This window comes from Herpailurus yagouaroundi, unplaced genomic scaffold (genome assembly GCF_014898765.1).
Source record: "Herpailurus yagouaroundi ecotype Mexico unplaced genomic scaffold, PumYag 182, whole genome shotgun sequence".
Classification (NCBI taxonomy): domain Eukaryota; kingdom Metazoa; phylum Chordata; class Mammalia; order Carnivora; family Felidae; genus Herpailurus; species Herpailurus yagouaroundi.
Window position 1 is genome coordinate 53,071,181 of NW_024412413.1, and position 27,852 is coordinate 53,099,032.

Here is a 27,852-nt window from a genome sequence, read left to right on the forward strand (position 1 = left end):
TAAAGGAACTTCTAATATTCCATGTAAGAAAAAATGATCATTAAGCGTAAAAAATTTTACACAGACATAGGACTAACTCCAACTCGCAACCTCATTGTTTTTTTTTAAATAAAATAGCTTTAAATTATTTAATTTCTTATGATTATATACAGTAACCTGAATAAAATTTAAATTCAAAAAAGGAAATTATTGCCAAGAAGGAAAACTGATACCTCCCCAAAAGTAATTTTAATATATTAGGTCATTAACCAAACAATTTAACTGAAATGGGAATAAAAATTAAAGTAACAGAATAAAAGCAACTCTAAATTGCTCAAATCCTGGAATGGCTAATGCAAGAATGGTAACAATTTGGGATGCCTCAGGGGCTCGGTTGGTGAAGCGTTCGACTCAAGTCATGATCTCATCGTTCTTGGGAGAAAGCCCTATGTTGGACTCTGTGCTGACAGCATGCAGCCTGCTTGGGATTCTCCTTCCCTCTCTCTCTGCCCCTCCTCCACTCACACTCACGAGTTCTCTCTCAAATAAATGGGCATTTTAAAAAAATGGCAACAATTTAAATCAAAATATTCTGGCATTAAATATACGTATAGATCACATATAATCCAACTATCCAATTATGTTACAAACATAATCTTACAGGGACATCTAAACTCTAGTTTCTTAAAGTGTGCTAACTGCATATGCATATTTACTTGAACACAGTCTCCCCAACGGAGAGAGTAGCATAAGACCGTAGTAGTGTGCATCTATCCACTTGGATCAACATTTCAACCAGAGAAGTATCCATCAACACCCTAGCTTGGAATGAATTCGAATCAGAGCACTGTTTCTGCAAACCAAAATTCCCAAGCAAAGATTCTTTCAAAAGAAGAAAGATTATGTGCTTACCGTATAGAGTTCATTAAGAACCTTCATCAAATCCTCATGAAGCTGGAATGCAATCTCTTTGCTCTACAATTAAGAAAAAATTAAGAATCTTTAAAAATGTAACAGAAACTTGTTTCCAAATTATTTACATCTTAAAAAGTCCACTGACTGAAAATAAAACAATGTATATAATACAAGAGAAGGCCAGCATAGCCCTAATATAAGAAACAGTTTTGACCAAACTGCCCTTTCTTTTCAATTAAAGTATAGTTGACACACAATGTTACATTACTTTTAGGTGTACAATATAGTGATTCAACATCTCTAAAGGTTATGCTATGCTCACCACAAGTGCAGCCGCCATCTGTCACCTCACAATGCTATTACAACACCACTGACGACATTCCCTATTTGTATCTTTCATTCCCCACAACTTATTCATTCCATAACTGGAAGCCGGTATCTCCCACTCACCTTCACCCATTTTGCCCATCTCCTTCCTGTCTCCCAGGTGGCAACCACCAGTTTGTTCTGTGTATTTATGGGTCCATTTCTGCTTTTTGTTTGATTCTTTTGCTTCTTAGATTCCAGATACAAGTGAAATCATAAGGTATGTGTCTTTCTTTGTCTGACTTAATTTACTTCGCATAACACTCTCTTGGTCCATCCATATTGTTGCAAATAGCAAGATCTGATCCTTTTTATGGTTTAGTAATATTCCAGCGTGCGCGCGCGCACACACACACACACACACACACACACACACACCCCACATCTTTACCCATTCATCTATCAATGGACACTTGGGTTGCTTCCGCATCTTGGCTACTGTAAATGATGCTACGATAAACACAGAGGTGCGTATGTCTTTTCAAATGAGTGTTTTCATTTTCTTTGGGCAAATAACCAGTAGTGGAATTACCAGATCATATGATAATTCTATTTTTAATTTTTTGTAAGGTTTTAGTTTTAAGTAATCTCTACATGCCACGTGGGGATCTAACTCATGACCCCAAGATCAAGAGTTGCATGCATCACCTACTGAGCCAGGTGCCCCTCCACTTTTAATATTTTGAGGTACCTCCACATTGCTTTCCTCATTAGCTACACCAATTAGTATTTCCACCAACAGTGCACACCTTCTTCCACATCTTGTTAACAGTTGTTATTGTCTTTTTGATTCTAGTTAAATGGCCTTTCTAAGTACTGGGTGTGTGCACCAATTGTCACCATAGGCTGGAGAGAGGCAAATAAGTAGAGAGTCTGAATGGCTCTTGTAAACCATCTGAATCAGACTTTATCAAGACGAGAGAGGAAAAAGCAAGCCGGGTGAAGCATCGTGCTTGCTCAGAAGTTGAGTTGCAAAACTAACATCACTAAAAAAGATGAGTTCCAGCATCCTATCTGACGGAGATGTCACAGAGAAATCTTGCAGTGTGAGTCCCAAAAAGCTAAGTTAGAAATCAAAACAGAAATTAACTCTCCCTTTCCAAGGAACTATGTGACTAACTACAATTTTAGCGTTAAGAAAGCATTTTCAGGGGGTGCCTAAGTGGCTCAGTTGGTTGAGCGTCCGACTGTATCAAGTCATGTCTGTCAGTTGGTGGGTTCAAGCCCTGCATCAGGCTTTGTGGACAGCTCAGAGCCTGGAGCCTGCTTTGGATTCTCTGTCTCCTTCTCTCTCTGCCCCTCCCCTGCTCATGCTCTCTCTCTCTCTCAAAAATAAATATTAAAAAATTAAAAAAAAAATAAAAGAAAGCATTTTCAAAGCAGTGCAATGGTAAGGCCACTTACAGTCCATATACCTTTGCTTCTGCATTTTTTAGGTTTTTATTTGAATTCTAGTTAGTTAACATACAGTGTAATATTAGTTTCAGGTGTACAATTCAGTGAATGATTCAACACTTCCATACATCACCCTGTGCTCATCTGCATTTATTATTTTCATGACAATGAAAAAGAGTTCTCCTTTTCCACTCAATTGGTAAATAACCAGCATTTAAAATAGTCTTCCCTAGGCTAATTCTAAGAGTTTGATATAGGAGTTTTTGAATCTTTTTTTTCCCCAGCAAAATCGACAAGCTATTTTAAAGGCATTCATGTATCCAAATTACTTTTCTTCCTGTTTTGAGTTCATTATGTAGTCTGCTACAGAGAATGGAAAAAAAACGTAGTGTGGCTTAACCTACAGTTTGAATCAAGAACGACCACACCCACTGGATCATTTATGTGTCTCCCACTGGAGTGCTAGCATCAGGGGTAAGGGCCACATCTTTATCAGCTCTGTGACTCTGCTGTCCTGCACGGTGCTTGGCAACCAGGCTAGAACTAGGGGGAGGCAGAGGAGGCACCAACAGTTTGGTATTTAAGGTGACATTCCCTCCCCCACTAGACCAGGTCCTGCTGGGGCACATGGGAAGCTTCCAATGAACGCTTGCTAAATAAATCTGTAAAGAAGCTGAAATACTGCGTCTGAGTAAGAGCTGAATTAGTTACCACATCTGCTGAAGGTTGGCCACTGAGGAGAGGATGGAAAGGAAAGGCCCACAGGCCACTTGTAAGGAAATATTAGGACTTAGATGAAATACAGCCCATCTGCAAATGCAAGGTCACTGGGTCAGGCTTCCCTCAAAAAAGGCCAAGTGTGATGAAGCAAAATCTCCGAAAGATAAAACAGTGTGGGAAGATGACATCAGAGCAGTACCTGAACTTGGAGAAATGCAAATTCATTAGCAGCCTTTGTCACTAGGTCTTTTTACGTGATACAGTACTGCTGCTTACCAAGCTCTGCCAGCTTCTAAAATCTTTAAATTGGAGTTAGAGACTTTATGTTTTGCTGTGTCCCTGATATGTGAAGAGGTGGGTTAAGAGTCACTCAAGAGTGAAAGGCAAGCCACAAGTGAGCAAATGAAGCCACCTGAAACTCGTTTTATTTTCCCCAAGTCTTGGTTATTCTGACTTGTATACATTACACTGGAATCTCCTAGGACTTCAGTTTGGTATTATTTTAATATCAAGTTTCACTCGAGAATCTGGGTCACTGATTCAGAACCCTCTAATGGGATCAAAGGCCACCAACAGACTCTGCTCAGCTGACCACATTTCAGGTAGGAGGTCCAAAAATAAAGTATTTCTTGGCAAAGGCTCAGGACAATAACAACAGAAAGTCCCTTCGGTCTGATTGGCCCTGAACAAGAATATTTAGAATCAGATTAAAGACTGAAATTTGGGGTGATAGGAGTCCTCCCAAGCTATCCTAGGTCATGTATCTTAGAACAAGCAAGAAGGTTCTTTGTGTATTTCACATTTTACAAGATTTCAGGTGGTGAGGTAGAAGAAATCTGGCATCACAAAATGTGCTCTCCCAAGCATACTCTTACATTTCTCTTTCACCTTTTCCCAGAGGCCCTGAAATATGAAAAATTTGTCTGAGAGGTAGTATTGCATAACACTTAAAAGCAAGGGCTCTGGAGTCAGAACACCTGGGTCTTAAGTTTCAAAGACCTTGGATTCCCTTGAGCCTCAGTTTCCAGATCTGTAAAAGGAATATAGTCATTGCACCTATCTCATAGGGTTGATGAGAGCATTAATCAGATGGCACACACATTGCACTAAGAACGATATCTAACACACAGTAAACACTCCTTAAATATTACAATTATTTCTTTCCCAGACACTATTTGTAATGGCAACTTCCTTAAGCGTAAAGGCCACGTCATATTTCTCCTTCTTTTGGTCTCTAAGGAGACTTGCTGCATTGACTTTCATGTAGAAAGGGCTGGGCAGACACTGGTTGATTTGATTTTGATGTCCCTCTGCCGTGGTTATTAGATCCCTCCAAATGGCGCCTCATTTGGAAGGGTCCCAAGTATTGTGCTCCAGCCATACTCCCTTCCCCATACGTACGTTAAGTAACCTTACCTTTCCGTATTCCATTTTCATGGAAGTCCTACTACTAGTAATACGCGATGAATTAATAAAACATCTGCTAATGGGGTGTCTGGGTGGCGCAGGTGATTAAGTATCTGACTCTTGACTTCAGCTCAGGTCATGATCTTGCAGTTTGTGAGTCTGAGCCCCGTGTTGGGCTCTGTGCTGACAGCGCAGAGACTACTTGGGATTCTCTCTCTCTTTCTGCCCCTCACTCACTCATGTCCTGTCTCTCTCAAAATAATTAAATAAACTTAAAAAAAATGTAATGTGTGCTAGGTACCACCCCTTCCCCCCAAATAAAACATCCACTGGCAAATGGACATTTCCTCAAGCTAACATGAAAAGATATATACAAATCATGAAAGAGGCCCTTAAGGATCCTGGTTCCCATGGGGAATTTTAGATTTTTCTCAAAAGTTGGCGGGGAGTGTCTTTCAGGTCGGTAAAGCCCTGGCTATACCCATGACACATCACTAAAGTTGCTACCTGTTGGTTTTAAATCTTCACGGTCTAGTAAATAACTCCAAAATTAACTACTGTCTTCCCACCGTGACTTCTTTAGTCAGCAAAGATGGTTAAAGAACTGGACTGTGCTGCGAAGCCCGAGTTCATGTGACTAATGAGTGCAGCATGGATACGTGGGCTGGATGCAACATCAAGTCCTTGTCTTGAGTGCTGGGGTCATGGTGCTTGTGCTTGTGGCATGTTAACAGTGATTGGATCACCTCATGTTAGCCCCACTTCAACTTTAAGCATGTCTCCAAATTATTATATAAACAGTGAATAACAATCCTTTCTTCAAAATACTACCCTGGACCCCAAAAGAAATAACCTTAAGCCGCCTACTGTGGCACACAGTTAGTGCAGTGGCAATGTTAGACTAATGAACTGAAACCCTCCAATTAGAAAATACCTGGATTTTCAAAGCCCATAAAAATTCAATAGGTTAAATATGCCTCTGGTTTCTTTTTCATTAGAAATGTGAAAACAATGAAGCAGACCCTTGATCCTTGAACAAGAACTACTAGGAAAAATGATACCTCAGTATTAAGAAAAGCAACCAGTGTTCCCTTACAAGAGGAAAGAATGACTTTATATAAAAGGATATACATTTGAAATCACGTATTTTCTACGTTACTTGAGATTGGTGGATTAAAATTACTTTTGCACAGGGCAGGGGAGTCGCTTCATCTGCTTCAGGTACGAAGTTGGGAACATGAAGAATTGGTTCCCACCCCCCCCCCCCCATTAATACGAGTCTATGTAAGTTCCAGTGATGGTAAAACTTCCCATACATTACAACGAAACCCTGATATTCTTACCCAAGGGGATGGAAAACGGTTACAGCTTCAATACAGTTGACATTTACTGACTGTCTCTGATGTGTGTCTCTGTGAGTAGAATATCAAGCCTATTTCTTTTCTGTTTGTCACTTTGATGTTTCAGATACATCAAACATAAGTTCAAACCATCCCAAAGTGGTTACCTTTTTCCATATAAAAATTGAGTATATTGAAGAATATTAAAAAATAGAGAACAGAGGTACACACCTACCACCATTATAATTTCATTTCCTTCAAATTTATTTCTCTAAACATAGGTCTGCAGTGTAATCGTTCTGTAATAATGAAGTATCTTTTTCTATTCTTTTTTCCAATTACCATACACTTCTCCATGTACTTACATACTTGAGAACCATCATTATTGGATTCATAATAACTACCCAGTGAATGTATATTAACCATTCTTCTATTATGGTTGCCAATATGTCCACTATTTTTCACTAATCATTCCATCATTTATTTACTTATTCATTCAATTTCACCAATCTGCTTTAAGCACTCTGAACTATTATCACAAATGCTGGTCTAAGGGCATAGCTTGCATTTTACATTGTTTCCTTAAGATCAATTCCCAGACATGAAATCAGTAGGATAAAAGTATTGACACTTCTAAGCCTCTTGATACATACGAGAATATTATTTTCTAAAAAGGTTCTGATGAATTTATAGTTCTTTCAGGGCAACAGTGTCACTCAAGTCAGAATCTGGGGTTCATCCAGGATTCATTTCATCTCTCTAAAGGAGAAGTCACCAATCCTAATCTATCCTGGCTGATCTATTCTTCTGCATGCCATTAGAATTAAAAAAAAAAAAAATCCAGTTAATGTCCTTTCTCTGATTAAAGCCTTCCAAAGGCTTGCTATGTACTTGCAGGATAGAGTTCAAAATTCTTCAATTTCTCATAACCTCCTCTGCCTAACTAGTCTACTTCGCCTTCCACAAATTTCAAACTACATCCTTCAGCCTGGCCATAAACTGCCACCTCACGTGTCCTGCTTTCAATCACGTCCCCGTACTTTTCCCAGGCTGGCCCCTCTGCCAGGACTCTCCTTCCTTTTTGTACCTGATAGAGTCCTATCTGCTACTTTGAAAACTTTCTTGTAACTTTGTCTTGTCTCCCAAAGAAAGAAATTACGTCCCGCCTTCTCTGTTATTTCAGAATACATTTTTCACCACTCCCAGGCAGTATAATTTAGTGGTTAAGAGTTCATACTCTAAAATCAAACTGCCTATTTTCAAACGTGTTATAGTCTGTGTGTAAATAATTTTGTGAGACCTCAGTTTTTCCAACGACAAAATGGAGACACAAGTACTCTCTATGTTAAGAGTTTTATTGCAATGGTCCTTATTAATACTTAACACAAAACGCGGCATATGGTGAGTGGTAAGCTGATGCTACCCAACTAATATTACACCTATCACATTTCTTTCTCTCCTCAGAGTTTCTTTGAGAACAGAGACTATGTGCTCCAGGACATGCTTGGGTGCCTGGCACTCCATAGGTTCTAGATACGCATTTTTTGAATGGGCCCAGACCTGAGTGAATAAAGCACGACTTCTGCCCTCCACAGCTTAAAATCTCACGGAAGAGCCAGACATGCCCAAACAGCTTTCTATGCAGAGCACTGTAATCAGCACTACACTGTGTGGTCCCTGGCCAGGATCTCTATTCCTGGAGGCCTGCAGCCTTGCTCCCTGGAAACTCCCAGAAATGAGAGAGAGAAAGGCAGCACAAAGAGCATAATTAATACAACCACAGGTGAATACACTGAGCGATCTATCAAGTGATCTATGTGGTTGGATTAAATGACCAATTCAGAGGGCTTCTGGGCTCACACAGAGGTATTTTTAAAGTAAATCTATTGTGATGACCAGAATCCTGACCTTATGCTGAGTCAGAGTGGGAATAAGAGAGAAAGAGGAAAACCAGATTAAATATTTAATAAGAAGGTTTTAAATGTTTTTAGTGTCTCATGCTTGGTGAGTTTTAGATATAAATTTTGGTTAAAAGGGTCAAGCCATATTTCCACAATATGTGTGCTTTTAAGTTTCCAAAGCTCATGTTCATATGTATTTACAATAATAGATTCTCTTGAGTCACGAAAACTCTGAAGACAGAGGCAACAGCATCCTGTGAAACACCTAATGCAGAAAGTTGGGATGGTCTTAATGTCCTGAACCAAGCTTCTGGATAACATTTATGGTGTTTCTCTACATTCCCTTCTATCCATTAAGCAACATGGTTTTGTATTTATGACAATGCACAACTAAGTATCAGTGCATGGAATTAGCCTCATTCCTGAGAAAATCAATCAGTGTTCTCTGAGACAAAACTCCATGCCATTAGAAAATGTGGGAAAATAAGAATCATAGACGTACAGGAGAAAGAACTTCATCGTGGAACATGACAAAACTGAATCTTAAAGGAAGTATCTGGAACATCTCCCAAAATACTTACTAATAAATTGCTAGGCAAATGTGGCATTTGCCATCCAGGTGAAAAAGGCCTGCTATTGCTATGTTGAGCCCATATGCTGATAACTTGAAAGGTGCAAAGTTGGGGCGCCTGGAAGGCTCAGTCGGTTGAGGTTCAACTTTGGTTCAGGTCATGATCTCATGATTCGTGGGTTTGGGCCCCACATCGGGCTTGCTGCTTTCTACCCAGAGCCCACTTCGAATCCTCTGTCCCCCCCTCTCTGCTCCTCCCCTGCTTGCGTTCTCTCAAAAATAAATAAAAACATTAAAAAAAATTGGAAGATGCCAAGTCATGTATACCAAAGTCACTTATAACCTCCCAGGTATAAACGCACCAGAACAGACATGTGAAGTAACCCAAGACTGAAATTTAAAATCCTACAGGGAGGGGCGCCTGGGTGGCGCAGTCGGTTAAGCGTCCGACTTCAGCCAGGTCACGATCTCGCGGTCTGTGAGTTCGAGCCCCGCGTCGGGCTCTGGGCTGATGGCTCAGAGCCTGGAGCCTGTTTCCGATTCTGTGTCTCCCTCTCTCTCTGCCCCTCCCCCGTTCATGCTCTGTCTCTCTCTGTCCCAAAAATAAATAAACGTTTGAAAAAAAAATTAAAAAAAATAAAATAAAATAAAATCCTACAGGGAATAAAAGAGATGTGACAACTATTTTCATTTTCAGCTTGCATTTCCTTAACTCTTCAAGAAACACAGTTTTTCGTGCTAGGGTTATTTCTCTACTCAAAATGGTGATAAATTAGACATACCTTTTCAGTGTCACTAAATGAATAATCACTCAGGCATAAGTCCTCAGTAGCTGATATAAACAAACCCACCCAATTAAAATCAGAATGTGTTATGAAAGTTTGGTTCAGAATGTAATTAACTTTTTTAAAATGTAAGAAATGTACTTCCAGGCCATTTTTTCTTTTTAAAAATGTTTATCTTTGAGAGAGAGACAGGGACAGAGAGAGAGAGAGACAGAGAGAGAGAGAGAGACAGACAGACAGACAGAATGAGCGGGGAGAGGGGCAGAGAGAGAGGGAGACATACAATCCGAAAGCAGGCTCCAGGCTCTGAGCTGTCAGCACAGAGCCCGATGTGGGTGGGGCTTGAACTCAGGAACCACAGGATCATGACCTGAGCCGAAGCTGGACGCTCAACTGACTAAACCACCCAGGTGCCCCTCCAGACCATTTTTCAATATGCTGCTTTACAAAAATTTACTAACTCAAACTTTATTAACATTTCTTATTGTTAGCATAATAACAGATATCCTATAGTACATGAACATGAGTCTACAAATTTCTCACTGAAGCCAACTGTCTTTCTCTCCTATGGCAAATATGGTGTGCAGGGATCCTAAGCCACACTGCCTCTCTGTGTGACCAAAGGCTTATGTCTATGACACAGTTGGCCAGGTTATGAGCATATTCTGTGGTGAAGAAAACTAGACCACACTGTGTAGAGAACCCATGATCTTAGTCTTAATAGCACTGTGGTAAGAAAAATCCAGACTATTTACAAAAATAAATCAATTAAGTAGATTTGCTCATTTATAAGTAATCTATTGAATTAGTAAGCAAAAGGTCGAGATTCTCTGATACTAATAAAAAGTTCAATCATTCTTGTACTCACTCATTCATTCTATGAGTTTTTATGAGTGCCTTCTAAGTGCCAAGGTTAGAAACACAGCCTTACAGTTGAGCGAGACAGATAAACACAATTTCAATCCAATCTGACTTATGCTTAGTCAAACAATCTAAACCAAGTAAAATCTCTATATACAGCTCTTGAAGCAAACTCAAAATTTAATAAACTAATCAATCTTCAAGAATTTAACCTAAATCATAAATCAGGGCTGCTTGGGTGGCTTAGTCGGTTGAGTGCCTGCTTCCTGATTTCAGCTCAGGTCATGATTCCAGGGTTGTGGGACTGAGCCGTGGGCCAGGTTCCGCACTAAGTGCGGAAGCCTTCTTGGGATTCTCTCTCTCCCCTATTAATACCTTTTACTTCTCTGAACTGTTTGCTCATCTGTACAATGGAGAATATTACAATATCCAGTTGACTCTTGAACAACATGGGTTTAAGCTACCCGGGTCCACCTACACGCAGGGTTTGTTAAAAATCAGTATGGTACAGCAAGTGCATTTTCTTTTCCACGTGACTTATTTTTTAAAATATTTATTTTTGAAAGAATAAAATGGGCAAAGGAGGAACTGAAGCAGGCTCTGTGCTGACAGCAGTGAACCTGATGTGGGGCTCGAAATCACGAGGTCATGACTTGAGCCAAAGTCGGAAGCTCAACCGACTGAACCACCCAGGCACCCCTTATGACTTTTTAAGTAGTATTTTTTCTCTAGCTCACTTTATTGTAAGAATACAGTATATAATACATATAACATATGTATTAATTGTTTATGTTATCAGTAAGGCTTCTGGTCAACAGTAGACAATAGTTTTTTTTTTTTTTTTTTTAATTTCTTATTTGAGAGAGAGAGAGAGAGAGAGGGAGGGAGGGGCAGAGACAGAGCCAGAGAATCCCAAAGCAGGCTCCACAACATCACCGCAGAGCCCTATGCGGGGCTTGAATTCCCAAACTGTGAGATCATGACCTGAGCCAAAATTAAGAGTCAGAGCCAGGTGCCCCTGTTAGTAGTTAAGTTTTAGGGGAGTCAGAAGGTATAAGCAGATTTGCAACTGTGCAGGAGGTTGGCACCCCAACCCTCACATTGTTCAAGGGTCAACTGTGTACTCCTTAGGGTTATTACAAGGATTAAATTCTTAGGTGCGGAACAGAGTATCTGGCACATTCTAAGAACTCCATGAATATAGGCTCTGTCATGATGCTATTATCAGCTCAAGGTCATTCCTTGTTTCATTTCATGAAGTCATCCTCCATTTTTTGAAATGCTGATGCAACAGTGTATTCATACTGACTTTCAACTCCGTATGTCTCAGATGGTCCCTTCAACATATTTCAAGACTTTCTAGAATACTTCAATTTTGTTTGAGGTACTACAGCAGGAAGGATAAAGTCCATTCCAAAGCCACAACAAAGCAAAACTCTTAACTGTAAGCTCCCCCTTGCTGACTTCAGACTGTAGTAACTGCTAGATAGTCCTCCTTAGATTAAGGAACCTGTCTCCACCTACGTTTTATCAATTGGTCTTAACTCCTGTAGACTTAGAGAGCTAGACAATGCAAACCATCTTCTATAAGACAGGTCTTCAAATATGTGAAGACAGCTACTCTCCTAGGGAAAGCTGACTTTCTTTGTACTAAGTATCCCCAGTGTCTTTATTCCTTACATGACACAGTTTAAGGCTATGAGAGCACATTCTCCTTGCCACGCCCCCATCGTTGCCTTGCAGCTAGTAGTACCATAGAGATTCTTTCTTTATATTTCAAGGAGTGGAGGCTAAAATATTGAAAGGATTATCAAGAAGTAACACACACCTCCCAGTGACTTGCAATCACCCCGTTCTGTGGAGACAGTCCAAACCCATGTCTACGTGGTTACAATAAGCCCAGGAATCCTGGAATCATTGTTAGATTCTTTTTCTTTTCCAACAGGGTAAAGAGGCATCAGTTAAAAGAGTAGAAGCCTTAAGAAAATCTGACTAGGACAGATCTTTTGTAAAACCACCACCACCACAAAGCATTTAGTTAATTCTCAATCTATATAAATGCAAGCTTTATGAAGACAGTAGAAATATGGAACTACTCTCTGGTCATAATTCACGAAACAGAAAAAATTACCAGCCAGATTACTATGCAATAGCTTTCTCACTAGTTTCCTTAAGACCAGTTTGTTCTCATTTCAATTGACTCTTCGTAGTGCTTTCAACAAACAAAGCTGATTATGTCATATCCCTGATTAAAAAGCTCTCTTGGCTTCTTTAGTTGCTTAAATGACCACCTACCAATTCCTCAAACAGAAAATTCTTGCACTCCCACCCCCTGCACCCCCACCAAATATGCCTTTCTAAATCTCAGCCAGCTGTTACCCCATTATGTATGCTTCACCATCCTACAGACTACATTCCTGACCTTGGCCATCTGTATAACTGATGGGAGTTTTAGGTCGAGGCAAAAAGGAGGTCCTAACCTATCTTCACAGCTCACTGCTGTTAGACAGGTAGACAGGGCCACCAGGAGTCCCACCTACCATCATCTTCCCCTACAGCCATTTCCTAGATACATGCTAGGCTTGATCAGAATCCCAGGACCTTGTCCTTTACTGTTCTCTCTGTATAAAAGAATACACTTCCCCTAATTCTTCTGGAAAACCCAAGTTTAAGACGATGATCAAATGCCACTTCAAAGACTCTGTGGAGCCTTTCTCCATTTTCTTTTAATCTGTTTTTAATGTTTATTTATTTTTGACAGAGACAGAGCGTGAGCGGGCGAGGGGCAGAAAGAGAGGCAGACACAGAATCTGAAGCAGGCTCCAGGCTCTGAGCTGTCAGCACAGAGCCCGACGTGGGGCTCGAACTCATGGACTAGGAGATCATGACCTGAGCCGAAGTTGGATGCTCAACTAACTGAGCCACCCAGGCGCTCCCATTTTCCTAGGCAGTATGTCTTACAATCCCCCCTGTGCTATGGTAGTTTTAGGTCCTTTCTCTGTAAGAGCAGTTACTAGTTTGTAACGTAATTTTTATCTCTACACTTCCTTTCCTTATTAGGTTATAAGCTCCTTTGGGGTACTGAGGATTTGGGCCTTACTCCCTTTTGTAATCTCAAAATGTACCCTTGTGCCTGTCACATAATGATAATACATGTTTGTTGAATGAATAACAGAATGCCCACTTTGTTTTGAAAAGGAAGCTGATTTCAGTAAAGTTTCAGAAAAAATGAAGAGAAAGAAACGTGAAAGTTACAATGGATTTGTTATGATTATTTTCAGTGGAATTATAAGACCTTGACACATAATAAAATATTATTTTATTAGACCCCTGCAATCTCCATCTTAAGAGCTAAAGAGATGAAATTTTTGTGGGCATGTTTATTCAAGCCAGTGCACTAAGCCAAATAGGAGTCTTGTTCACTTAAAACTATCAAAGTTTAAAAAGTAAAATGGCGCACGTATTTATTTACTATCAATTATTAACCATTACTGTTGTTTTCAATGTAAATAGTTCATATATTCAGTGTCAAAATTTATTATTTTCATAACTTTCTAAGGTTCATCTGACAATGTATTTAAGTTGGTAAAATATCTGCTTGTCTCTAACTACTTTTCTAATAATTTTTTCCTTTCAGATTTTAAATATTTTTTAGTGTTTATTTTTGAGAGAGAGAGAGAGAGAGAGGGAGGGAGAGAGGGACAGAGAGAGAGAGCACAAGCAGGGGAGGGGCAGAGAAGGAGGGAGACACAGAATCTGAAGCAGGCTCCAGGCTTTGAGCTGTCAGCACAGAGCCCGACACGGGGCTTGAACTCATGAACCATGGGATCATGACCTGAGTTGAAGTAGGCTGCTTAACTGACTGAGCCACCCAGGCACTCCCTTTGATTCAGATTTTAAAAGCAATGAAATCGATCTGACAGCCACAGTCAGTATCTGTTTGCAAGTGCGTATTTTTGGGTTGCTATAATTCAAGGTATCACAAGTGTTTCTTAATTCAAATATTTACTCTATGTGCAATACCCCCCAATATGGCATTTCTTGCAGCTGCTAGAAATCTTTTAGAATCCTACCATGTGAAATTAAATACAGTCTTCAAATGGTAAGAAGGCCTGGCTAGCAACCAGAATACGGTTTTCAGGTTGCTTTAGACTTCGTTGATCTCAACTGCAGACACCTCGACATATGGTAGGAATGTTCTCTCCTCATCAGTTCTTTTCTTAAGGCTGCAATTTCCTCCTTGGATGAGGAGAATGGTATGGATTCAGTGTCTGCAGCTCTTTGAAGATGGGTTTTATTAAGTGCTGATCTTTTATAAATAAATGAACCTAAACAAACCTGGTACTGAATGGTATTTTTTATCCTTCTTTATGGGAGGTGAGAGGCTGGGTGTCTTTTGACTTACTCCATGTTAATTTAATTAAGAGTTGTAAACCCTGTAATTGAAAAATCAAATTACACATTTCTTTAAACAACAACAAAAAAAGTGTTTGGGAGAATGGAGGACTCAGTAAGAATCAAGTGTTTTCTACTTGGGCCAATTCTCTCTGACCAGGGACATCTGTTAATATCCGAATACATTTTTGGCTGTCACAACTGGTAAGGTGCTACTGGCATTTAATGCAGAAAGAAATCCAATCATCCAATTCTTGTTCTCCAATAAGTAAGGTATCATTTTTACCCTGGCTGCTTCCTAGAATTTTGCTGGTTTTCAATCTGATTATGATGCATCTGTGTATTGACTTCTAAAGATTCATCCAGTTTTGGGGCACTTGCGGGGCTCAGTTGTTTAAGTGTCCGACTTCAGCTCAGGTCATGATTGTGGGTTCAAGCACCCCGTTGGGCTCTGTGCTGACAGCTCAGGGCCTGGAGCCTGCTTTGGATTCTGTGCCTCCCTCTCTCTCTGCCCCTCCCTCTCTCCCCCTCCTCCAAAACCAAAACAAACAAACAAACAAAAGATTCATCCAGTTTGGATTTTGCTAAGCTTCTTGAATATGTAGGTTTATCTCATTTGCCATGTTTGGGAAGTTTTCTTGCAATTGTTTTTTCAAATATTTTCTCTGCACAAACTCTTTTCTCCTCTCCTTCAGGGACTGTGCTGTCTACTGATACAGCTGTCAGACTTTTGGTATTGTCCCAAAGGTCCATGAGGCAATGATCATTTTCTATTTCAAATTTTTCTTTGTTGTTCAGATTGGACAACTTCTATAAATCAGTCTTCAAGATTAACAGAAATTAATCTGACTTTTCCCTATGTTATTTCCATTCTGCTATTGAACCCATTCAGTGAGTTTTTTTATTTTGGTTACTTCCTATCTTTCCCTTCACTTCAAGAGTGTTTGTTCTTACTTCTTGGCACATTTTTATCATGGTTGCTTTAAAAATGTTTGGTAGGTAATTCCAACATTTGCATCAATTCAGAATCATCTGTTGATGGTCTTTTCCCATGTGAATTGAAGTTTTCATGGTTCTTTATATGCTGAGTAATTTTAGATTGTATTCTGGATATTTTGAATATGATATTATGAGATTTGGAGTCTTGTTTAAACCACATGCAAAATACTGATATTGTTGTTTTATCAAGACATCAACCTGGTTCAATTCAGGATGCAAATTCTGACCAGCCTTCATGGTTGTGGTTTCAACATCAGGTCTTTTTCAAACATCTTTGTAACACTATTTGGATCTGTCCTGTACATTCATCATCCAAAGTTCAGTCTGGAATCCAGGCAGTGTTCTATCCCTTAGCTCAGTTTTCAAAATCTTTGGTAGGTATACTCCTCAAAATCAGACTCAAGCCTATTCAGCTCAGAGATGAACTGAGGAGTTGATAAGGAACTTTATAGGGGGCACCTGGCTGGCCCAGTTGGTGAAGCATGGGACCTCTTGACAGTGGGGTTGTGAGTTCGAGCCCCATGTTTGGTGTAGAGATTATTTAAAAATAAAATCTTAAAAAACAAAAAGAGAAAACTTTATGAGTTTTTTTTAATCTTCACCCGTCTATAATCTCCCTGGTCCTTTTTGGTTCTTTGGGAAACCCTTTTCAGTCATCTAACCAGAAAGCTGGTACTTTGCTTATTTCCACTCTGCCACAAACTTCCCATGACTGATTTTCCTCTGAGTTCTCACTCCTGGGAAGTAGATTGCACATAATAGTGCTACTTAAATCCAGCTGTCAATACTGGATCTTTTTGAAATGTCTTGAAATTTCTGTTATGTAGGTGACATTCACCTCTGGTTTCTAACATAAATGTAAATATTCATTATCTACTCCCTCAATAAACATTAACTGAGCATCTAGTACGTGTTAGTATTTCAATGAATGATACAAGGACACTTCCCTCAGGAACTTACATTTAAATTGAGGGGAGGGGTGCCTGGGTGGCTCAGTTGGTTAAGCGTCCAACTTTGATTCAGGTCGTGAGTTCAAGTCCTGCGTCGGGCTCTGTGCTGACAGCTTAGAGCTTGGAGCCTGCTTTGGATTCTTGTTTCCCTCTGCGCCCCCTCTCTGCTCCTCCCCACTCACACTCTGTCTCAAAAATTAATAAACATTAAAAAGATTTTTTTTTAATTTTAACTGAGGGGAAACAAAGTGAATACATATTAAGTAAATATAGAGTATGTCAGAAAGAGAGAAGTGCTACAGAGAAAAATATAGCAAGAGAAAAGAGGTGGGGGTGCAGACTTTTACTCAGAGTAACAAGGGAGATGAGAGAGTGAGGAAGGGAGTAATGAGATCTGCTTGAAGTTAAAAGGATTGTTCCAGTTTTTCCTCTTTATATATTTGATTAGTCATTTCAAAGATAACTTGGCAGGTAAGACACTTAGAACCCGTGTGCAAGCTGTTATCTTGCTCAGAAATTCTCTGAGTTCCTGTCTTTTCATCTTAACCATCCGAATTTTTATGTTCAAAGCACAGTTTTCAAGTCTACCTGGAGCACAGGCCAATTCTCCATTAACAAACAGCATTTGGAGCAGAATTAGTTACTGTTTGTAGACCCCCCCCCCTTTTTTTTTTTTTTACTATGGACACTGGTATACTCTGGGCCAAGTTTCTTTAAGGTTTTAGTTTATAATAAATAATTCTTTTCTTCTGTGTCTTACAAAATATGTTCATCGTACAAAAATCAGAAATCACAGATAAGCCAACGGGAGGGAAAAAAGTAACTTAGAGATGTTCATTTAAAATAATTTTGGTTCATACACTTCCATTTTTTTAAGTTTTTTTTTTTTAAGTTTGAAGTAATCTCTACATCCTATGTGGAGCTCAAACTCACAATCCTGAGATCAAGAGCCTCGTGCTCAACCGAGTCAGCCAGTTTTTTTAACCACGAATAAGTTTCAAGTGTTGTCAACAACTGTTTTGAATGTAATTATGGGTTCAACCGCTAACATGAGAGTGTCAGTACCACCACACCATGCTGCATGACAAAATGTCCCAACTTAGCTCCCATCAGGTTTCTAATTACATCATTTTCCAAGGAGACACACATATACACTTGGTTAGTGTCCTCTTTAACAATCTTTAAGAAAGCTTCTGAACTGATGGTGAATACTCTTATCTAGTAACTCACCTGCTAAGTTTACAGCCAGGACACATGTCCTTTTGTCACCAAGTAATTAAGGCAAAACGTCAGTAACAGCAGTACCAACAACCGCTATTTATTCAGCACTAGCCACATTGATCAGCAACTTATAAATACAAATCCAAAGCATTTTCTAAAATATTTCAGAAAATCGCATCATTGAAAAGGTTTTAATGTTGACTTATTTCCAGAAAAATCAGCTAGCCATAGGGTCAATAAAGCTCAAGAGAACCAGATAGTAGTGTTAGCTTGAACTATTCTACTTACTTATCCAGGTCCCATCAATAATTAAACTGTCCCCTGATGCCACCAGCATACCATTTAATTCTTCTGCTACACTGCACTGAAAGGCTCTGGAAAAAGTTCCTCTTGTTATATTATTTACTACTATTGCATCAGCATACTAAATTACATGTGGTGGCTCTCTGTTAATAAAATAGGCAATTTATTTTTCAGAAAATGAATTACTCATCGGTAAATCACAACCATGACCATCTTTGCTCCAGAAAGGCAAAAGATAAAAATTTCACCCAAAGCATGACATTCTAATACCACTCTCTGACCTAATCATTCTACTTCAAGGAATATAGCATAAGGAAAAAATAGATGCGTGAAAGCTTTAAATGTCCAACAACAGGAAAAGAACATGTCCATGCAGATGGTGAAAACATGATGTGGGCACGAAGTATCCTGTTTTAAAAGATTATTTCCACACATGGGAAATGCTAACAAATTTTACATGAAAAGGGCAGGTTCACAAGCTACATGCAACAAAATCTCAATTTTGTAAAATAACATTTACGTATGTTTGTATATTACATAAATATGTTTATACATACAAATACTGAAAAGATACAGCCCAAGATACTAACCACAGGTGGTGTTCACATGGAGAATTAGTTCTGTTTTTTAATGTTTTCTGAATTTTTACAATGAATATGTATTTTTATATTCAAAAAGGAATAGATTCTTTCTCTTTCATAGATTGGTTGTTTTCAGATTTAAAAAAAAATTTTTTTTTCAACATTTTATTTATTTTTGGGACAGAGAGAGACAGAGCATGAACGGGGGAGGGGCAGAGAGAGAGGGAGACACAGAATCGGAAACAGGCTCCAGGCTCCGAGCCATCAGCCCAGAGCCTGACGCGGGGCTCGAACTCACGGACCGCAAGATCGTGACCTGGCTGAAGTCGGACGCTTAACCGACCGTGCCACCCAGGCGCCCCCAGATTTTTTAAAACAAGGTTAGAGTGTTAGAGATCTGTAGTAGACTAGTATCTTTTCTTAATTTACATTAAAGCCTCTGAATGTTTTCCATGGTCTAAATGAAAACACATTTTTTCCTCCTAAGAAATGATTTTGTTTTCTCTCTTTTCATGCTGGGGTATGTAAGTAGAGTATGACTGGCCTTAATCACAAACAAAAATGATTCCAAATTTCACTAAGAATGTGAAATTTTTCTGATTCCTTTCAGATTGGGCCACACAATCAATAATGTCAAAACTGGGATAATTCCCAGTCTGAATCTGATAACCTCTGGCATTTATGCCAAAGTGGAGTAATTCTCATTGGCCTCCGACTAGTCTCTGCTGCTTTGAATCCCCACCTATAGCTGGATGACTGACAGATTTTGCTGCCTCATCCAGAATTGTCATTCTTCAGGATTTTCAGAAGAAATGGAGAGCCAAGACCACAATGTCCCATTCTAAGAAGTGTCTGACCTATGCAACGAGTAACATCTCCAGTTACCAAGGAAGAACACCAACAGAGTCATTGTAACTATGAGCTAAGACATATAGGCAAAGACAAAATACGTCTCCGCTAGCCTGGCTGTAAAATTTATATCTCTGAGTGTTTTATTTCCTCCTCCCTGAAATGTGAATTATAATACCTGTTAACTGGGCAGCTGCAACGATGCATGAGCTAATGTGTGAAAAACACCGAGCACCATGCTCGGTGCACAAAGTTCCCTAAGTGGTAGTGTACGAATGTCATTTATTGGTGAAGAAATAAGCAAACCTGAATGCATATTTATGCAAAGCAAGGGAGGATAAAAACATTAATAATCTGAAAATAATCCAAGGGGAAATGATAGCCTTGAAGATAATTTAAAACACACAAAGATAATTCAGCATATGCAACTGCTACCATTTTGCTGTGCTCCCTCTAAACGACACACTTCTATCAACATTCTTAAAATTGGGAAATTAGATCATGTGATAAGGTACTTAAATAAAGTGATTGCGGCAAGCTGGCTTTGTTGTTTCCTGAAATTATGACTGCTGACGTTAATTACATTTTTACGTGTAGCATATGAACTGCACATTTTCTGGCTGCAGCCCGAAGCCCGATGCAGGACACTCTCTTTCGGCACGAATAATGGCAAGAAGAAGGCAAGGTCTCAATCACTTCGGGAGGCAGAGCTCCAGAACGGGGCAAGAAATACCTGACCACCTCTTGTTCTTTGGGAAAGAAATAAGGACTGATAATGAAACAAACCCATGTGTACGAGGAGGCTCCAATTCCTGACCTAGGTAAAGCAGGAGCTCACAGAGTAAAAGCAGAGTCCTACCCTGTCCATATCTAACAGAGGGTCTGGAATTGAGCACCTTTTATTGTTGAATGAATGAATGAAGAAATCAGTGAAGCCTCAAAGTTATGACTTTCCATGTGAAATAGCTGTGAGGGACCTCAGAGGCACGGGGCGGGGGGGTGGGGGTTGGCTGACACAGGTATTCCTTGGGTTATTCCCTGATTTCCCACTAACCGTTGAAATGTGAGAACCAAAATTTTAATTTGACTACAAGCAAGGACACTGGGAGGACATTTCCCTGGAGTGTGCTTACAAATATGGTTTAGAACTTCATAATAAGTGATATGCCAATCCAATGGTTTAGATGTGTTTATCACAGTTGTGCCATATATGTACTCCCCTTAAATAAGGACATACTTAGTATACTGGCTTGAGGAAACATTTAGTACAACGGTACAGAATAAGTGTTTACAATACAGACAATAATAAAGATAATAGCTAAAAATTACCTAGGACTTCTTAAGTCCAGACAACTGGGCTAAGTGGCTTTTCATGGATGACTCATGAATCCTCCATACAATTATCTAAAATAAAATGTTAAATATTGACTTTACAGATGCAGAAAGTGAGGCCTAAAAGGTTTACAATTATTCCCAAGTCCACACAGCTACCGACCGTGACAAAGCCAAGACTCATACCCAAAATACCAGATTTCAGAGCCTAAAAGATGAATCACTGTTATTCTCACCAACAGGATTCGTTTATAGTTCTAAGGCCTAAATCTAAATAATCAATATTTGAATAATTTGGTACTGTTGTTTTAAAAAAGCTTCACTTTTTCTACCTGTAGAAAACTACTACTGGTTCTGATCTAAAATTTAAGTTTTAAAGTTGTTGTCTATACCCATGTATGGAATTAGATATTCTTATAAGTGTCTTCATGATTATTATGTTCAGTTGGGCACAAAAACATTCCTAGAATTACCCGCTCCCAGCTCTATTTGACAGAACAGTCTGGGTACAAGGATTTTCTACCACTGGCTAAACTGAATACAATACAGCTTTGTAAGAGGCTGAACCTGTCAGGCACCCGGTATCTCTCGGGATCCCCATACAGACTTGGGGGTATTTTTGAAAAATGAAGAAGTCTCAAAATCTTCTCCCAAGAAAGACAAGCATTGTGCTCACTAAAGACTCCATAATAGTTCTAAAGGTCACTTCAGGCTGGCTCTGATGATTTCTTTCCATTCTGATAGAAAATATGCTGCTGGTACCACAATAATGGAAGAAGAGCTGGACCGAAGAGAAAGGTTTGATAATCAAAAAAGAAAAAACAGGTGGGGGAGGGTGCAGAAAAGACTAGTCTTGCTTTCTAATCTAAAGGGACCTAAAGTTCTCTGGACTTGATAGGTAGGGTTTAAGCTTCCTGTTCCTTTAGCTGACAAATGTGTCCCAGCGGGCTGATCTGGCTTCTCAGTAAGTTCCAATCTCTCCCTTTTGCTCTCTGCCTCTTGCACTTTCTTTCTCTAGTAATAATATGCATGGAAAGGTGGGGTGGGTAGTGTGCTACATTTGGTTGAGAAAGGCAGCACTGGATACCTGTAATAGTAACGACGGTTAACAGTTACTTACAACCCGGCCCAGTGACATCGAACGCTTTCCTTTCCCTGAACGTGTCACGTGACTGCTTTCCGTGGGACAGCTGTCTTTGCCTGCTCGATGGACACCTCCTTCCCCAACAGGTCTCACTCCAAGTACTCCCTCCTCTGTGGAGAATTTCCTGACCCCCCAGTAAGGTGAAGATCTCCAGCTTCAAGCTCTCACAGCAGGTTGTGCGTCCCTCTAGCGGGGTGACTGTTAATTACTGTAATGAGTTCCACGCAGGCAGGGATGTGTCTTTTAACTCTGCTTCCTTAGGCCTTTTAAAGATATTTTGTCAAATAGACAGATAAATGAATTCAGCTGGGGTGCTGGCCCCAGACACCCTAGCTGAATGGTTGCCAGCCTTCCTGTGACTGGAAACATCATACAGCACCATCTAAATCTGGATAGAATGGGACCTTCTTGAGCAGGAGGACTGTTTTTTCTTCCTCTATGCAGCCTTTCCAAGACCTAACACCATCTCCTCCCCAGAGTAGATGCTCAAAAAAACCAAACCAAAACCAAACCAAACCAAACCAAAACAACAACAACCCAGTGAACTAAATGAGGCCTCGGCTGAAACAGCCGACATCTGAGAAAATTATTTTACTTTCATGGCTCCATCTAAACTATTTTTCAGATCTCTATTTTTTTTTTTTTTTTTTAAGACACATCGGGTATTTCTCTCCCTGTTCTCTTCTTAATATGTTCTTCCAAGATTTTTTTAAGGTCCTCCTTTGTTTGAAACATTTTCTTCCCCCTATTTCACAGAGCAGAAGAGGACCCGGGGTCTGCTAAATTCCATTTCTAGGTCAGAAATGGAACCTAATGTGGATACATCAAACATGGCTAAGAGGTTTTCCAGCTGGCCTGCCTAACACTACATCTTTGTTTTCAAGGGTCCCTTTGAAACATAAATATGTCATTAATCTACAAGGGGGTTCTTTTCCCCCCCTTTCTGAAACTAATACTTGCTTGCCGAATAGAGTACCGATATTGGTACAGGCATCAAATACCACTAGCACAAAGCTGAGGAGAGGTGGGGAGAACCGATGTCCTATAAATATAAACACTAAAAGCTCCTCTCATTGGGAGAGTAGCTGCGTTCTCTACACAGGATATGGTCCAATTTTGTTATTGTTCTCAACAAAAATAAAATTACCGAGAGCTGGCTGAGAGGAGTAACAACGATAAGAAGGTTTAAAAGCCCAGCTCCTATTTTTAAAATGGATTTGGGATGGAGGAAGCTCTCTGGCATGTAAGAGACGACTGAGTTTTTTGTGCCCAGTGGAATTTTCTTCATGGTCACCCTCTCACAGCCTCGGCTGCTAGTCTGGTGAGAGCAAGAAAAAGAAAAAAAATCACAGTAACATCTTTCCAAGAGACCAGCACATCTGGTTATCTTGTTCTTCACAAGTGTCTGATCATGTGTGAGCCCAAAACACAGAATTGAAGGCTTGTCCTTCCTGGTCTATTTTTTCCTAACTGCAGGCGATGCGTTCCTAAGGACAGAGGTACAGTTTACAGTCTGCACGTACATCTCATTTCAAAATTTTGCTCATATTGTGCAGGTCACAGATTCAGTGATTTACAACTCGACGAGCAGGCCTGCTCAGGTTAAACTTTTGGTTCTGTGTCTTTAAAATTTTCTTTTATTTTTGTAGCTAAAACTTAACAGAGTACCATGGAGTAATGAAGACACTAGACTCCTTCTCAGTCGCGCTCACGAGAAAGCACATTATGGCAGGAGTGACGGAATGTACCTTTTTAAACATCCTGGTGGAATCCTCACTTATCTGCATGAATCGCATAATCACGTTGTTCAGATAGATGTCACTCAGAGTGGCATGGTCCTTGCTTTCTCTTCTCACTTGGTTCAGAAGCAAATACCAGCAGTTCACTGGAGACAACAAGTTCTGGTCTTTCCTGAGAAGTGAAGAAAAACAGAATTACCTTCAATTTCAAAGCTGCCCCAACCAGCTGAGGGAAGTCAGCAAGGCAAACCAGGAACCCCGACAGATGGGTATTGTCGCTATTCTTCCTATTCCGGGCATTGCTCATAGCGGCTACTCAAGAGCCAGCGTATCAGCCTTCCAGGCCGTGATGGCAGAAAGCCAGCAATTGCCTAGGCTTGGAAAGAAAACCTTGGACCAGAACACCAGTCAAAACCCACACTCCTGACAAGGGCCAGGGACCCTAATACACACAGTACTCAGGCAGGCTTTCAGCCTTAAACACCCCCATTGAAGAAAGTAGTTGATATTTACATAAAAATCTATTGACTACTGTCTCACAGACAGACTGTGGTTTGCCACTGCTTACAAAGTCTGCCTTGAATGTTCAGTCTGCTGCTGGAAAAGAGAGCTGGCTAGGTACACTTTCCATGGGACACACGTTTGAGGATGAGTTATTAATCCCCTGATCTATAAACTCCAGCTTCCCAAGAAGTGTTCCTGGGAATCACAGCTTTATAGCATTGTCTGAAGGCCCATGAACAGAACCAAGAGGTTTACTGCCTTGTGACCTGTCATTAAACTAGTTCAGATTTGTAACTACACCTTGTTTTATTCTAGAGAATAAAGCTAAACGTGACTATAAACCACAAAATATGACTTGTAAAAAAAATCTTAAAGGAAACCTCCAAACAAAACAGTAACCAACTGGCCTTGAAAAAAAGGACAATGCTTTTCTTTCTTCCTTTCTATTTTAAGTCTAACTGAAAAATGACAAAAAAGGCACAGGAATGCTTATCCCACTCAGGGGCACTGGTGCCATTTGTAATGGACATGTTATCTTATTCACACTCACTTATGACTCTGAATATTCATTAAATTAGGAAAGAAATCATAAAGTCAACTCTTTCCGCCTCCAAGTTCCTCCAATTCAAGATTTGACACTGAATCAAATCAAAATCCTCTCTGGAAGGAAGGGGAAGTCTCAGATGGAAGTAGGAACAGTTGTAGGGGGAAAATCCTCTGTTCTAGGGCCCTAGCATTGGTACCAACTAGAAAAGCCTCCTGTCACACTAGAAATACCCCCCCAACCTTGAAAAACTTTTTTTTTTTTTTTTTTTTTTTAAATCAAAGCCATCAAGCAAGGAGCATTGCTTCTATGGCAGACAACAGGAGCCCTTCTACTGACATTCTCTATCTAGTCAGCCTAAGAGATACATGTTACATTAATACATTAACTTTTATGTATATCCTTTATGCTGAAGTAACCCATAAATTCTCTGAGAACATTTCCTACTTTGAGAATGTTTCCTACATTTTTGCATCCTGAGTGCCCTGCCCAGGTAAGCATCAAATAAATGTTATTTCACTCGCTGAATAAGCATATATTATTGCCTTAATAGTAAGTGACAATAATATACAATAACAATAATAGCAGCTGTCCTTTACTGAGTACCTCCTAGAAGAAATACTACACAAGAGCATCGAATGTGGATCTATACTGTCCAAGTTCAAGTCCCAGAACTACTTACTAGCTATGTGATCTTGGCCAAATTATCTAAACTTCTCTACGCCTCTGTAACTTCATTTGTAGAGTGGGTAAAATAACAGTACTAGTAAGATTATTATGGGGTTGATTTCAGTTAATATATAGCTTTTAATGCTTACTAGAATGCCTTAGATCCATAGTAAGTGCTATACAAAGTTAGCTATTTTTATCTAGTGGCTGGTCTAAAGATTTTACACACATTAACTCTACGTAATCCTTACCACTACAGTTTAAGGCAGAAATTCTTTGTATCTACTCTATCAGTGAGAGAGGTGAAGCTTAGTGAGGCACACTGATTTTCTGAAGACCATAACCAGTATCAGAGTCTCTGAGTTCAAGAAGGCTGATCTAACTAAGCCTTGGTCATCTGTCAGTGGTAAATTTAAGTGAAGGGCTGTTCTACACAATGAGCATCCCAAAGCTGAGAACTGCCAAAGATTTAACATTTGTTTGGTGAGGAGGAGAAGGGACACTGAGTGCATAACTCATGAGGGCTATCAATCTCATCAAGGACTTCGTCATGTTTCTCATTTAATGTTCATAAAATCTCATTTCACAAGTTAGGAAGCCAAGGCTCAGAAAGGTTAAACAACTTGACCCAAGTCACATAGGAAAGCCAGTATTCAAACCAGGTCTGTCTAAGGCTTTCATAAAGTCTGTCTTTGATTTTCTTCCTACTCCTGGTTTGGCCCTTCTGTAGACTTATCTTCAGTCCCAAATTCAATAAGCTCAAGTCAAAGAAAATTCCACTGTTTACCTCTTGACAAAAAACCATCTGAACAAACCAAGAGAAAGAAAAAAGGGGCAGCTGAACCACTAAGAGATCAGACTGAGGCGCATGGGCCCATACAGGTTTTCAGTTCACAACCGATTACCAAGTGCGGAACACAGAAGACATTCAAAAATATTTACTGAATGGATGAATGGGCTGTCTTCTTATTTGTAATCACTTTACAAAGGGACAGTTACTATACATGTGAATTCAGTACTGGCTCCAGCCTCCTTTCCAACTCTAGTCTCGGTCAAGTACATTTGACATTTGTCCACCCTGGGAATCCTAAGATTTATTTCTACACTGGGCCAACACTAGAGGTTAGCCATCAAAAATATTAAAAAATTAAAAAAAATAAAAGCATTCCCTATCAAGATTGTGCTGCAAAGCCAACAGTGAAGACAAAGACAGGCTTCTCTACATCCCCCTCCAGTCTGGAGCTCAGCCTGAGCAGACTGCACTCCGTGTTTCTGCAAGGGGATAGGAGATTTTCTGTTTCACCAATGTACAGAGACAGTTCTGCTGGTCTGGATTTTAGGCTGGGGGCAATACGATAGGGTTGGTGATGGGAGGTCTTCCATTCCACCTCTTTACCTTGCACATGCTTCATCCTCTGCCCCACATGGGACTTAAGGGCAGCTATAACTGTTCCCTTGAGTTTACAGTCCCCTCTTCCTTTTTTGGCCCCTGGAAATTTCCCTTCCTTCCCTATGAGTTCAGTTACACATTTACAGTGATGCCCATTATATTTTAATCAGCATTTCTGGGAGTTTTACAGCAGAAATACTTTTCAGATTGCCTAGTCTACTATTTTTCCAAGAAAGACAGACTGTGCTCCCTTTTAAATATCTCCGAGACAAAAGCCTATTTCTTTCTCCCTGCCGCATTGCTAGCTCACTCCATTACTGTGAGTGCCCCCTACGTGGTCTCCCTCCCTCTACGATGGCTTCTTCCAGTCCACAGTTCTATCCATGGTCTTAGTCATCATTTAAAAATGAGGCCTGAGTTGGTTCACCCTTCTAACTAAAACTCTCCAAATGCTTCTCATGCACTCAGGACAAAGTTCAAACTGTCCAGTGTGACCTACAGGCCTCCTGGAGCTGGTGAAATTTACACCTGTAGCCACAGAGCTCACCACCTCACTACTCACTCCCACTGGACTCCTTCTGTTCGACAAAACTGCCCTACACGCCTCCTTCCCTTCTGCTCCCTGATACAGGATATTCCCCTTGCCTGGAACACCTTGCTCTGGTCCCCTCGATTTGCCAACTAGTCCTGCATGTCTTCACTTACATATCACTTCTGCCAGGATCTTTCTTTGGCCTTCCCTTCCCCACCTCCACTATAAATGGATTTCCATCGGGTCTGTCCATGGCATCCTGCACTTACGCTGTCGCAGTACTTATATACTCTCGTAAAGTTGACTACTGCTCTTTCTCTGTCTCTAGGAGCTAAATTACAGAGTAAATTTCATCATCATAAAATCTGTCGGTATTTTTTAAACAAATGAAGTACAATTAATTCAAGGTTTAATTACACTTGGTCCTAAGCAGTTTACCAAAAACGCTTCCTTTAAGTCA

General features: G+C 40.0%; 1 protein-coding gene across 2 annotated transcripts in view; it reads right to left on the bottom strand.

Annotated features, from left to right (window-relative positions):
* Positions 1 to 27,852, bottom strand: part of SRGAP1 (SLIT-ROBO Rho GTPase activating protein 1) — a 284,228-nt gene that overhangs the window by 116,676 nt on the left and 139,700 nt on the right. For both annotated transcript variants that reach the window (XM_040491526.1, XM_040491525.1), the window contains exons 3-4: positions 23,763 to 23,925; positions 892 to 954 (exon numbers count right to left, since the gene is read on the bottom strand). In XM_040491526.1, coding sequence (XP_040347460.1) covers positions 892 to 954; positions 23,763 to 23,925 — 226 coding nt within the window. The remainder of the gene's footprint in view (positions 1 to 891; positions 955 to 23,762; positions 23,926 to 27,852) is intronic.